The sequence below is a fragment of the Rhea pennata genome, chromosome 2 (genome assembly GCF_028389875.1).
Source record: "Rhea pennata isolate bPtePen1 chromosome 2, bPtePen1.pri, whole genome shotgun sequence".
Taxonomy (NCBI): domain Eukaryota; kingdom Metazoa; phylum Chordata; class Aves; order Rheiformes; family Rheidae; genus Rhea; species Rhea pennata.
In genome coordinates this window covers 68,968,770-68,983,873 of record NC_084664.1, presented here as the reverse complement: position 1 = coordinate 68,983,873, position 15,104 = coordinate 68,968,770, and the positions used below count along the sequence as shown (strand labels likewise).

The following is a 15,104-nucleotide window of genomic DNA, read 5'->3' as shown; positions in this document are numbered from 1 at the left end:
AGGTCCATGCAGAACCAACTACCTTCCTTCAGAAAGGCACTCTAGGGAAATATAAATACCTTCTGCTATTTTATTTGGACATCTTCACTCTTGTTGCTATTCTTTTTACCTCCTCCACTAGTGCCATTGGGTATTACCATCATCTTCATTTTTGCCACATAAACAAATGCCACATTTTGCCACGTTCCACAAATAATGCTCTACCTAGACAAGCACTTTTAGTATCTTGTTGGCAGAAACTGTAGTGAAGATTGAACCAAAAAAAAGGTATTAATTTCTCTGACCTCTTGGATAAGACCTGTTGATGTCTTACCCCAATATTCCTTTCCCTTTTAGTAGCAGATCAGCTCTTTCATCAGTCTGTCTGTCACCAGCATGATACTTAAGAAGAAAGTTGAAATACTGGAGACATTTCAGAAATGAGCTGTGAAAATGACTGAGGATAGGAAAAAGTGAGATTCAAGGAGATCAAAATGCTCAGTTAAAAGTGCTTGAGCACAGTCAACAAGTCCCAAGATGAGGACAGAGGTAAGAAAACTGAGAATTTCTTAGTATAGGACAAAAATATATGCATATGCTTTGTGTAGCACAGTATGTCCAGCATGTTACCCGTGTGCAGCAGAGTTCGTTGCATCATGTTTTTGGGAATATCTCCCTCCTCCTGAGTGCATGAAGAACAACTACACAGTATCTGTGCAGCCAGTTCCCAGGAACATAGCATTTGCTGGACCAATGCAGAGCAAACAGGCACTGCAAGTACACTGCAAAGTAGGCATTCTCTGAAAACATCATAGTTACAGTGTGTGTTATGTACTGTGGGTGTGCACATGTGCCACAATCAGACTGAGGCTTCTCAGGCACACAAAAAACTGGCCAGAGCTCCTGTACAATGCAATATATGCAGTCATCTGAAGAGCTGACGGCATAGATTTGTGAGGTGAGAGAAGCTAAAACAGAACAGATACTTTTACGCAAACTCTTCCCAGACAGGCCTTATTCAAAGAACTCTCTTTGGCTCTAAACAGCTAGCACTGGTTGGTGAGACAGACCAGTATCTGGCAGTAAAAAAAAAAATTCTGCGTGTTAGTGCCTTAAAAGTCTGCTGTTATGGTTCACTTAAGTGAAATTTTCCTCCATGTTAGGAGTTTCCTCTGGCATTTGGAAGCTCATCTTTTACAATTGCTGCAACCACAGTCTTGTTGATAAATCAGTTGTTACCACAGTAGTATACACTGCCATTGTGAAGGAGCAGCATCCAGCCTTACAATGCATCTGAGAATACCACAGACTCTCGTGGGCTGTCAGTAGGACTCATGTACCAAATTTACCGAGTTTATTCACAGAAAGAATACTTTTGTATTGTATGGCAGTTATTGTGAAGTCTATAGCTGCAGTAAGATTGGGTTATCACTCTTAATAGGGAAAGACAGTTTATTTTCTCCTTCTCTAGCTTGCAAATCCTTTTAATAGTTGCTTAGCTAGAAGAGACAAATGGCTGAACTTGGCCCTAGGCTGGCTGACAGTGGAACGTGCACTGACAGATGATGAAATGTGAGTTTGAGGCTGACAGATCCATTTAACCTATTCTAGGTGAGCAAGATGGGTGGAAGAAAGGGACAGACAGAACTGCTGGAAGTTTAAACTGAAAAATATATCCCTTCTTATGAAATGCTACAGTTCATGGGTGTAGTCCACCTTAACATATCACTTCAGGCCTTCAGTCTGTGCTATGGATTGTCTGCCTGTGCACTCTGTAAGACAATGTCCTTAAAGGGATGTATTATGGACACTGAGTATTCAAAATAACTCCTAGAACAAAAGTATCAGTACTCCCTCTCCCAGATTTATGGTCCCCACTCCTGGGCATCTCATCACCTACCTGTCTTTACTCCTGCCCTGAGTCCTAATGCTACCTAGCAGAGTACTGCAGGAACAGATAGCAGTGCTCAGAGTGGTCCCGGTGCCTCTTAAACCTATTTCCCTCACAGCAAGAATCAGGCTGTGTTCCTCTGCCCCACAGAACAGGTGTTGAAGTCATTGTGGCTACGATGTGTCTGTGGTTGCAGATGGGAGCCAAACACTTTCCACTGCAGTGAATAGAGGCGGTCTCATACTCAGCATCTCTCCACCAGATATTTCAGAGAGCGTTGGCCTCCACTTCACAACAGAATATCTTGGGCTCACTCTACCACCTACAAAATCAACAGACTGTTGTGTCCTTTTCCACCAGACAGGCACCTGATGGTAGATTAACTCACCCTGGTCTATGAGGAGCCTGTGAAGAAAACATTGCACAGCTTATCATTCTTTCCTGAGTTTGAAGGCCCTCTCAGGGGCCAGAGAGCCTCCTACATGCTCACATACACGTGACTACTAGGCCAATGTAAATAGGTTTGCAACCTCTTCAATGATTGCTGACAACTAACTGGACTTGCTAGTTACTTGAAATCTGCCAAAGGATAACAGGTATGCGCTGCTTCTATACTTCCTGGGGTCTCCTCTCTTTAGGTGTTTCGACATTCAGATGTAGAATTCATCTATGTTCATTGCTTCAGAGCAGCTCTGGACCATTTTAAATGGTGCTAGGTAAAAACTGCTGAGGTTCAGCTATGTATCTGTGCTACCTCTGTGTAAGCACTCTCCCTGGAAATTCCACAAGAACAAGGCAATATGTGAAGAAGTACCACGAATTTTAAAACTGATTGCACTTGCTGCAACAACAAGCAAATTCTACCCATCCTACAAACAGAAGATCTACATGTGTAAATAATTCCAGCCTTCAAAGGAAAAAGTGTGAAACAAAAAATTGCACATTCCATGACTTCTGATAAAATGTGGCAGACTATAAAGACTGGCTGACAAAATATACTGATAAAATAAATGCCTATTGTACAATTTGACAACGCATCTTCATTGTAAAAGACAACAAAATTGCTGCTCTTCAGCCTATGTTGCGAGGAAAGACCACTAAGCGGCAGTCCAGGGCAAAGAGCAGCACGTATGTGTAGCAGAGGTTTGGAGAGGTTTCGTGGAAGAACACAAGATGATGCAGTGACAGCAGGCTAATTGGCCTGCATCTTTCACAGAGGAATACACAAGTACAGCTTTTGTTTGTGGCAACAGCTTAACTGTATGCAACTAATTCCTAAATGGCAATTGGGTAAGAAAAAGAACTGAAAGTCTGGTGCAATTAAATATAATTAAATATACATACTCTGGAAACAATGATAGAGAATCTAAGAGCTAAACTGAATGCTGTTTAACCAGAAAAAGTACAAGCTAAGCAAAGCATCACAATATAGCAAACAAAAAACTGCATCGTAATTAGGAAGATTTTCAATGTGTTTATATGTTAAAAAATATATACTAAGAAAATGAAATTACATAATGCTTGGTGCTTTGTAGACCAGGAGTATCAGATGGTGTTGTGCCAGCATGCACTTTTTAGGTAAAGCCTCTCTGCAGTAGTTGCAAAGCTCCTACTGAACTGGGAAGCTATCAAGTCTTATTTCTTACAACTTAGACAATAAGATAATGACTAGGAATTGGAGATTCATCACAGAGGAGAAGACTCAGTTAAGTGAACGCTCTATGGATTCGGTCCTGATTAACTTTCAGAAATTCAGTATAAAAGATTATCTTCATCATGCCAGATGTCAGAAGACTGCAAGTAGATGGCACAAAGGAGGAAGAGTTACTGGAATAAAGTTTTGCCTTAAGAATGCCAACAAGCAGTTAAAAATGAGGGGGAAAGAATTCTCTACACTGAAGTAGTAGTTTATCTGAAGAAATTAGGTTTTTTTGAGAATTTTTTTAAATCATTGTTATTCCCTTACCTTACAAATGTCTCATGTGACAATAACAGGTTCATTAATGCTACTGATAAAGAACTTGAGATTTTTAGGGTTGAGTCCTGAAATATATTGTAACTTGGCTATCTGTCACATTTTGCTTTTCTCTCTGACACTGACTGCAATCATTCCCAGAGTCCTTGGCTGCTCGTAAATCTCCTGTGTGGTTCATTAGTTTAACTTCTAGCTGAAGCATTAAATCCACTACTTCTGGAGCAACGGCCATTCAAGCAAAACACCACATGATCATCTAGGTTGATTTCTATAACTTATGCGCCAAATCTCACCCAGTAACTTTTGCATTAATTTCTACTCCTCTTTAGAAACATATCTAAACTTGATTAAAAATTTCTAGTGATACATATGTAAACATCTGAAAGGAAGTCTTTGAATATTTAATTATTTTCTTTTAACTATACTTTCCCAAATCCCCTTTTCTACAATTTAATTTTGAGTCTGAATGTTTTTAGCAATTTTGCATGTTTTGATGTTTTCTGAATGTTTTGCAGGAGTGCCAGGGCAGACACATCCAGTTTAAACAGGAGAGCAATGTAACTGCACAATTTTCATGTCAGCAGGAGCCTGAACACGGTGCTGGAAGGATGCTAATGATGGGCTGATGACCCTCATGCTCTCCTGATAAACTTATAATCTCTAACTACTGTTTCCTTTCCTTTCACTGTGATGTCAGCCACAGAAAACTACACCACATTACTTGAAGGAAACAGATAGGCCACTCCATTGAGGGATTATAGTTGCCATGTAGGCATGTAATAACCACTGCTTCCTGGGTGCAGCATGTGAGCAGCTCTGTATTGCTAGCAACTGGTAGGGGCAATAATCTGTATTGCTCCTTTGGCAAATCATCAACTGGATGACCTGTGGCTACTGATGGTTACTGGTATAGTTTTGTGTGAAGTCAAAGAGTTAAGCTTAAATATCAATTTAAGACATTCTGTTTAACAGTGAACCAAGGAATCTACATGATTATTCTTCTCTGTCACTGAGTAGATTTTCTGAGATCTATCCCTGACAAAGATTTAGGAAAACAATCTGATCCAGTCAGTCAGATTCACCAGCAGGGATCTCCTACTCACCATTAATTGGTCTCCTACTACCGTCTTTTTCCACATTTCATAGCCAACATAAAGAATCAGTTACCTTTTGGCAAGAATCAATGAGAAAGTGTTAAAATCAAAGTATGAGACTAGTATAGAAAAGAAATGCACAATTTATAACTGAATCATTCAAACTGATTATTACTACTTGATAAGTTTTTATCTTTCACATTAAATTAATATATTCAGTTTTGCCATCCTTATTGTTTGTCATCATGGTTTACTTCTGTAAAATATTTGCATTTAAGTGTTACTAGTAAAAAAAATGTTTTCAGAGAATTGGTTTTTTATTGGCTAGATAATCTGGAATCTCAGAAAAGCTGTAAAAAAGTTAAGTATGATTAGCTATATTAATTAACCACTCCTTTCTCCAGTGCCTTGAAATCATTCCTAGCATGAAGAATAGCTGAATGACAGTCATCACATGACAGAGCCTGTCTACATTTAAATACTGTATTACGTTAATGAGAGATAAAATGCCCTGCATCCACAAGCAGATGGTGTTAATCCACATTAATAACCCACTGGTGAAGCTAATATGCTTAGATTCAGATGGGTTATTCCACAGGATGACACAGTCAATGATGCACCCTGAAACAATGTATTTGTTTTTAGCCATTTTTAGTGTCTTACTCTATTCTACTGGCTCTGCCATCTGCTTTCCCTGGGTTCTATCCTGCCTTTGGGTTATCTTGACTAGATAATGCTTCCCTGTCAAATTGCTGGCAGTCATTCAGGTGCAGCCCTTTGTGATTCTTATTTGTGGAAGCTGAATACAGTTAGAATAAAACATTTTTATTGCAGAGTCATATTTTATATTTTCACATAACCCCTGGATTTTACAGACCCCAGGGAAGAGCAGTGCATCTGTCTGTATCTGGAGAGCAGTCAAGATATTCCATCTCCCACATGCACACACCTCATCTTCCTCTTCTCTCTGCTGGGGATGCATCTTCTCCCAGTAGAGTGGGGTTGGGTACATAGGTAAGAAGGATGTAGCTGCCTATCTCATTTGAGGACCACAGTTGCCAGAGATCTGCCATAGGCATGGGCCTGCGCTGGCATGGGCTGGGCCCAAAGCCACAGGTACTACTGTGTGTCCCATACGGTCTGTTTTTCACTACAAGCTATGATTTTGCCTCCCCATAATCTGCCTCCCAAGGCAACAGATTGAGTCTGGACATTGTTGCCCAGAGATCTTTTGGCAGCTTACCCCATTTACACTTCCAAAAGCATAAAATGTTTGCATGCTATGTTTCACATATTTAATCAGTGTTACCAGTTTGTAGTAAATAAATATTTAAAACATATTAAATAATAGACTTTACTACAATGCTACTTAAGAAAAAAAAATGAAGCATTTCATGTAATTGGAAACTATATCACGGTATTCATTTTAGGCTATTTTTAGTGAATTCACTTATATGAATTTTTTGTACCTTATCAGCAATGTCGATGGTTATTTTTTTTCTTTTTTTTTTAATATATGAGTAATACACAAAACTTCCTAAAATAAGGCTTTTGGATACTGCTTTACTCATCTCCTGAACACTGTTAATTTAATACTCTTTAAATAAAGGTTGCCTAACACAAAACCTCTGTAAATACATACAGTAAATCAGAAATGAGAAATTACAGGAAGCAGGCAGAAAAGAACATGGGCAAACTAGAAGTTCAAACGTATTTCAAAAGTTATTTTGATAAGATTTTGTAATATTTGCACAAACATACAAGTGTGAAGTTGGCAGAAAGCTTAAGATGCTCTTATCTGATTTATATAATGTAATCTGGAAGATGGAAACCATTGGCACAGTATTTAGTATTGCAACTTGCAGAAATTACCATCACAGTAGTATGGAGCTTTAGCTGCTGTATACCCGCACGTGTGTTTTGAACATGGACAGAAAAAAATTGCTTATTTTGAGCATATAAAATATATCTGTAGAATTTGAAGAGCATGTATATTCTACTTGCTAACAGCATAGCAACATAACAACATAGGTACCTGAAAAGTCACAGAACAGAATTTAAGGATTTCACTTCATACCTTCCCAGGATTATCTTATGTCAGGGACATCGACCATTTCATTTCCTTAGGACTGTTCTTTTCCTGGTAGGAATAGAAACAGAGTACTTTTAGCTAAGACATTTAGAGAAAGAAGACAAAGAAGATGCACAGAGATGAAGAAGAAATGAACTCAGACATAGTAAAGAACTGAAAAGATTTAGTACTTTACTACTTTAATTTGTACCTTACCCACTTTATCTGTGTTCCATTCTTTTTCATTTTCATATATCAAGTGTGTGTGGCCATTATTAAGGATGTAGTTTTTGAATGAAGAATTGAGAGGAGTTTAGTCTACATCTGAATCACCTCTAGAAATGTTCAAAGAATTTTCTCTAGGAATGTTTAAATATCAGTGAGATATAGCCAGAGCCACTGTGCCTCTTTCTTATCAATTTTAGTGTAAGAACAACACAGAAAAAGAAATATACAAGAAGATTTGGAATATTCTTGGGTAACTGTTGTGTTCTATTCAAGCTCTCACGCTGCCTTCATCCTTTGGGAGGCCTAATCACAAGTTCCAATAGCAGTAACAGTAGCGTCTGTCATACGCTGTTCTCCCATTCTTCTTTTCTCTCTCAAAGGAAAAATCTGAGAAGTTTTATTGATTGAAACATTTATTGAATCTTGATACTTCTGTCTTTCTGTATGAAAGATCTCAGATTCTAAAGCAGTTTGTTCTATAGTCTCGAATCGGCCTTTGAAAAAGTCAAGCAAGGCTCTAGTTGCTCAAAAATTCTTTTCATTAACAGGGAAAGCCTGGAATCAGCATGGTCTAATCCTTGGATTGAGTCACCTTCATAACATTGAGTATTTCCATGGTGTACACGCGCAGGATTTACACAGTGAATGTGGACTGTTTATCATTTGGCAAAGAGGAACAAATCTATGACATCTAACACATGTTCCTTCTCCTGCTTCAGTATTCAGAGACCATCATCAGATGAGAGCCGATGAGTTTGCTTACAGTTCCTGAAGCCAAGAACATGTGTGAATTACAACACTGAGAATTTTGAGATAGAATGCACCTATTAAACTAAGTGAACAACTATTCCTAGAAAACCCTGAATTAGATTTCCTGAATTAGGTCTTTCCGAATTCCTGAATTAGATCTCATCCTTTTTTCGTCATGAGGGCCCCTTACTTCTTCAGACCGACATATACAAAATAATACAGCATTATCAAAACAAAAGACTGCTGTTCTTCCCATAGACCTGTTGCTAACTCATGCCATTCTTTTCTTGATTCAGGAAAGTCAGATGGATTCCACATTGCCTCACAAAAGGGCAAGTGCAGAGTCCTACACCTAGGGAGAAATAACCTTAGGCACCAGTACAAGCTGGGGGCTGACCTTCTGGAGAGCTCCCCAGTACAAGGGAGACATGGAGCTACTGGAAAGAGTCCAGCGTAGGGCTACAAAGATGATCAGAGGGCTGCAGCACCTGCCCTACGAGGAAAGGCTGCGAGATCTGGGTCTCTTCAGCCTGGGGAAGAGAAGACTGAGGGGGGATCTTATCAATGTGTGTGAGTACCTGAAGAGAGGGTGTCAAGGGAATGGAGACAAACTCTTTTCAGTTGTCCCATGTGACAGGACAAGAGGCAATGGGCAGAATCTGAAACACAGGAAGTTCTGCCTGAACGTGAGGGGGAATTTCTTCCCTGTGAGAGTGATGGAGCACTGGAACAGGTTGCCCAGAGAGGTTGTGGAGTCTCCTTCTCTGGAGATATTCAAGGCCCGCCTGGATGCAACCCTGTCTAACATGCTCTAGGTGACCCTGCTGAGCAGGGAGGTTGGCCTAGATGATCTCCAGAGGTCCCTTCCAACCTTACTGATTCTATGATTTGTTTTCAAATATTTTAAAACCTCTTTTTCTGGTTTGAATACTGATTAGATTTTTAACAGGAATTACGAGAAAAAAATAAGTACAGAACATGTGAAATCAACTGTAGAAAACTTGTTTTAGGAGTGAAGTCATATCTGAATTGTGCTCGAATAAGTATCAGCTAATTCTGCCATGTAGACCATCATGGTGAAGGGTCATCATCTTAAAAATCAAAGCAAGGACTTTCTCTAGTTAAGAAAACCTTCTTTCTTTTTTTATATAGTTCAGTACTGTGGTCAACATATTTGCTTTTATGAACTTATTTGATTTATTTTAGAGAAACCCACTTCAGTTCAGCTATTAAATATTGAATATTCCTTTTCCTACTTCAGGTCTCTCAGAAGCATATTTCACAGTTAATATTTATATACTTCTTATATGTGAGTCATCTTATTTGAGCAGCTTCCTTTTATTTAAATCAAATAAATGAATGACAGAAAGGGCCAATTAGAGCTTTTGTGCGCCAGGTTAGAATGGCACTTATTTGTTTGCGCAGTTTCATTTTAATGATTTCGGGTTCCACGGTTTCCCTGAGGAGATTACTTGAGAGCTTACAGCAATTTATTCTAATGATAGTCAACTTCAACATTTCCTTTTCCAATTGTATCATAATACAATGACATGCAACATAATATATTGCACATTTTCTTTTCTTGCTAAGCAGGGTAGATTCCCTAAATCTGGCAATAAATTCATTACCTCTTCTTATGTCTTTAAAAGTCATTATTAGACAAGCTGTATAATGTATGCAAGCCTTGATAGCAACATCTCAGAAGGGGCACTTATTTTTGAATAAGCATTTAGACTGTGGAACAACAAAATATCTAAATCCACATTCAGCAAATCAGGATATACGCAGATAAAAAATGCATCCTTTTTAAGCACACTTGTAGAGTCTTACCCCCACCTTCTCAGAAAAATATAATAAGATTCCAGGTGCAAGTTTCATCATATGTCTCTGAAATGATTTAGATTAAGCTTTCTAGCACAGAAAGGAGCAGTGTTGCATAAGCATGATTTATTCTGTCCTGCCATGTGGGCCAGCCCCCTTCACCTGTTTATCCTATGCCACACTGATTTGTTTGTGCCCACAAGCACACCTTTCCCATTCAAGCCCTGTCATGGGATTGCCCCTATTCCAAGGTGCATGCTCAGCTCCTTCACTAGTTTTACTAGAAACAGGGCTTAGATCCATCTTTTTACAATTACAGATTAAAGAGACTACAGAGATGGAGAAACACATTCCTGCAAATTCAGGAAAGCTAATCTTCCTCTTAAATTGTAATATTCACAACAGAATTTTAAGGAAAATAAATGAGAACTAAAATCTAGGACGTACCTGAAAATCTCATAACAGTTCATGTGTATCTATACAGAATCAAAAAGAAAAAAAAAAGTCATTAAATTACAACTCCTGGAACATTATGACAACCCAACAAGTTAGTTACATGAAAACACAAAATCTCATGGAAACTCATTCAATAAGGTGGTAAGACAATTAGAAAACAGTAGACTAAAATTGCGAAAGTAGTAATAAAAATTCAAAATAATGCCTGTACACTTAGAAATACAGAGCAGATGCTTTAACAGCAACACTAAAACAAGGGCAAGTGCAGGGTCCTGCAACTAGGGAGGAATAAACCCAGACACCAGTACAGGCTGGGGGCTGACCTGCTGCAAAGCTCTGCAGAGAAGGTCCTGGGAGTCTGGGGGGACAACAAGATGACTATGAGCCAGCAATGCACCCTTGTGGCCAAGAAGGCCAATGGTCTCCTGGGGTGCATTAGGAAGAGTGCTGCCAGCAGGTGGAGGGAGGTGATCCTGCCCCTCTACTCAGCCCTGGGGAGGCCTCATCTCAAGTACTGTGTCCAGTTCTGGGCTCCCCAGTACAAGGGAGACATGGAGCTACTGGAGAGAGTCCAGCACAGGGCCACGAAGATGATCAGAGGGCTGCAGCATCTGCCCTATAATGAACAGCTACAAGAGCTGGGCCTGTTCAGCCTGGAGAAGACTGAGAGGGGATCTTATCAATGTCTACAAACACCTTAAGGGAGGGGGTATGCCAAGGTGGGGGGGGAGGACAACAAACTCTTTTCAGTTGTCCCACGCGAAAGGATGAGAGGCAATGGGCAAAAACTGAAACACAGGAAGTTCTGCCTGAATATAAGGAAGAACTTCTCTCCTGTGAGAGTGATAGAGCACTGGAACAGGTTGCCCAGAGAGGTTGTGGAGTCTCCTTCTCAGGAGATAATCAAAACCCACCTGGATGCAACCCTGTCTGACATGCTCTAGGTGACCCTACTTGAGCAGGGGGTTTGGACTAGATGATCCCCAGAGGTCCCTTCCAACCTCAACCATTCTGTGATTCTGTAATGGAAATCTATTTCTAAGTACCAAATAAATAGGCATATTTCGAACACTCCAATAGATTTAACAATTGCAGAAGATAGTACAAATACAAATAACTGATGTGGTATCACTTTGAAAGCTGGCTTTAGAAAATTAACAGAACACAACCAACAGAACTAATGAACCCTAGTTGCACCTCCCTGCTGAACCCTGTTCCACTTCCTAGTCCCTATTTCCTTCCTCATTTCGAAACCCTTATTTGATCTCATGTGCTGTGCCTACTGGATAGAGAAAGACTGCCCATGCTTGAGTACTCTGATGGACTATGTAGGTGGTTAGCCAGTGGTCACCATCTGCCTGCCAGTCTGACAGGACACTTTTCACTAGCTGGTAAGCCAAGTAGATCTCTGCGGGGAGCTGTCATCACATGTTGTGCAGGCCTGTTAGTGGAATTCTATGTTTAATTCTTTAAGAACTCTGTCATTTATGATCGAAAACAGCCCTATACAGTTGAACTAATCACTGGCCTAAAGTCATTGGAGAGAAAGTAAAGGAGAAAGACAGCCAAATCATTTGGAACCAGGCTAAAATACTTAGCTTAGGGTTAAAAGAGATCATTGGATCACATACTGTGACCTCCTTTACATCATGAGTCATTAAGTCATATCACTAGTGCCTAAACCAAGTAGCTGGTACAAGATCAAAACTGTTAAATTCCAATTTAAATTAAGTTACCTCAGCTTCCAACCATTGATTCTTCTTATGTATTTTTCTACTATTTTGAAAAGCTTTAGTATGTGACACTTGCTCCTTGTGAAGGTATTTGAACACTGGAATAAAGCCAATTCAAACAGATCTTTCAACAAATTAAATTGATCTAGCTTTTTAAATGTATCCTTGTAAGATATTTCCTCCAGTCCTTTAATAATTTTGCAGCTCTTTCCTGCATCAGCTGGTCTTTAACATTAGAACTACACACATTGTTCTAATACTACTCTCATGAATGCAATACACAAAGTAATTGATTTCCTATTCACTAATTCTGTTAATACATCCAGCAATCATAACTGACACACTGCCCTGGGACTTTATCTGTAACAGTTTGTTCCAAATTGTTTTTGGATTATCTTTTCCAGGACATTGGCTCTCATTCTAAAGAGAGGGCTTGTACTCCTTGTTCACAAAGATGTATGTTTGCATTTGGCTGTAAAAACTTGTTTGAAAGTGTTAATTCCACCAAGCAGTCTGGATCATTCTGTGGTTGTCCTCACATGTTGTTTACCAGCTTACCATTTAGGACATCTTCAGACTCAGTGTTTACTTTGATCTTTGATGAAAGGTTTGAAATACACTGAGCCTGCAGAACTCTGGAAGCCCCCAATAGCATGAATATTAACCTTTGACAAATTTTCAGCTCTTTCAAAAATCAGGAGCTATGTATCTGCTTAATACATTTAGCTATACAATACTGTAGATATAGCATTAACGGTTAGAATTATATATAGCCACAGCACTCAAAGAGATTGTTTACATAATGACTAGGAACTGTAGATCTGTGTAGTTACTTCTGTTACTTTATCTTTAAATCTCACTGAACAAGGCTATCAAGGTCGTTTCATCAGCCTTGTGAGATGACAGATATTAATGGTATCTGTATTTTTAAATTTCGTTAACAAATGATTTACATATCTTCTCTACTATTTTGCTTATGGTTGATATTACTTCTAGCATTCAAGAACTGCATGGGACATTTGGCTTGACATTTTGAAAACCAGCAGAGCGCTTTTCAACATTCAAGAATTTCCTTCATATTTAATAACTATCAAAATCCATTCTTAGGTAATTCCCTATCCAACTCTTTCAAGATCCCTGGGTGCAAATAAGCCGGACTCTTCCTTTTAAAAATATCTATGTTTGCTTGGAATGTAAGATTCCCTACAGATTTGGAAGTACTTCTTTGTGTAATGCAACTAAACATCTAAGACCGTGAGAAGAGAGTAAGTCAAAGAGACATTCATTCAGTATTATTGATTGCCTGTATCACTACTGCTAGCCTCCAAGAACTTTCTCCACTTCAACGAGATTTCCCTTACCTCTGCCATTTTTTGGAAATTCTCTTAAATTCTGCTAAGCGGGGATTTTTCTTCATGCTCGTGGCACCTTTAGCAAGTTTCTGTAACGTAAATTACACAGGGTGTTTTTCATTCTGTTTAATAGCGCTGAGTACAGATGCGTGTAAATTCACTTCCACATACACCCACCTTGCTGGCTGGGTGGTCACACGCCCATATGGCAGCACTTCAGACCAGGCAGGGACACGGGCGAGCTACCAAGCCTCGGCCCCCAGCGGCGCGGCCGCCCGTGCCCCCACAGCCGCCCTGCGCCACCCGTGCAGGGTCGCCCTGGGGGCGCGCGACACAGTCCCAGATCCTATCTGTAAAACAGCCTTAGCCTGCCCGCTCCATCCTCCCCGGGGCTCCCCCCCCCGCCGCCGATGAGGCGCACAAGCGATGAAGACGACGCCGCGCCCAACAGCCCGGCCGCGGGGGAAGGTCCTCCGCGGCGGGGCGGGGGGGAGTGGAGGGAGGGAAGCGCCCCCCCGCGGGCGGAGCCGCGCTCCCAAGATTCTCAGGGGGGAAGGGGTGGGTGGGCGCGCGCGCGCGCAGCGCTCACACAAGGCGAAGAGCGGGCGCGCGCATCCCCGCCTCCCCCCGCTTCAAGCGACGCGGAAACCGGCGCCCAGCCTAGCAGCTGTAGCCGGCGCGCAGGGCGCATGCGCAGGCCCCCAGGCGGGCGGGGGCCGGAGCCTACTGGCGAGCGAGGTGGCCGCGGGTGCCTTGCCCGCCGCTACTCGGAGACTAGCGGTCGCTGCGCGGTGTGCTCGCCCTCTCCCTTGCCAGGGCCTCGCCTAGTCCTGCCCCACGACGCCGTTCCTCGCCTCGTGATGAAGTTGAGCAGCCGTGGCCGAGGATGCTGCGTGGCCGGCAGCCGGGAGCGCGGGCCGCCGCCGCGGAGCCCCTTCGTGCACCAACTGCGCCTCAGCCCCTTGGAGAAAGCCAAGGTAGGGGCGCGCAGGGCCCGGCCCCCTCACTTCTCCTCCTTGCCCCCCCCCCCCCCCAGTCTCTTGCGCACGTCCCCCGCGGCGTACCGGCTGGCCGGCCACGTCCTGCGGCGGGCGGGGACACTCCGCTGCCGGCGCTTTGTGAGCCGCCGGGGGCGGCGGGACCGCGGAAAACCGGTGTGTGTGTGCGTGTGTGCGCAGAGACCGGCTTGCAAGGGCTGCGGCGCGGGGGGCCGTTGGCGGCGGTTAATGGGGGCCGCGCGCTGCCCGGGTTGCGGGGGGGCGTCCCTCAACTGCAGGGGGCCGGAGCTGGGTATCGTAGGGCCGCTCAAAGGGGGCGTTCCTTAATTTCTTCATTGTTTCTCCCCACACACACGCACTTTCTGTTTTTTAATGGTGGGCTGGAGGACAATCCTGTAAAGGCTCTCTTGCCCAGTGTCAAGTTAAGCTATGCCAGGAACGAAGTAGTCTGTGCATCTGAAGTTTGGCCCCCGCTAAATAATGCCAGTGGTATAATGTACGTTGTACAGGTAGCATGAGATTAGAAGAATCGGTTCTAATGTGCACATCTGCAATTTTATGCTTTTTTGCTATGCCTCTGCATCTTTCAGCTCACCTGATGAGCAATAGGTAGTTGGATATTCACACTGTATGGCCCTTGTCTTAGTCTCTTAGTAAGATGTGAGTCATTTACTGAAGAAATACTGTCAAAGACTCCCCTAAAAAGGAATTGGCGTTTTCTGTGGCTTTCATCACTGTAGTACCTGTGTTCTGTAC

The 15,104-nt window shown here is 41.9% G+C and overlaps 1 protein-coding gene across 1 annotated transcript in view; it reads left to right on the top strand.

Annotated features, from left to right (window-relative positions):
• The first annotated feature begins 13,776 nt into the window (after positions 1-13,776).
• The window catches only part of LPCAT1 (lysophosphatidylcholine acyltransferase 1), a 60,111-nt gene continuing 58,783 nt past the window's right edge, over positions 13,777-15,104 (top strand). The window contains 2 exon segments of the mRNA XM_062568500.1: positions 13,777-14,046; positions 14,049-14,327. Of these exon segments, the coding sequence (XP_062424484.1) occupies positions 13,777-14,046; positions 14,049-14,327 (549 nt within the window).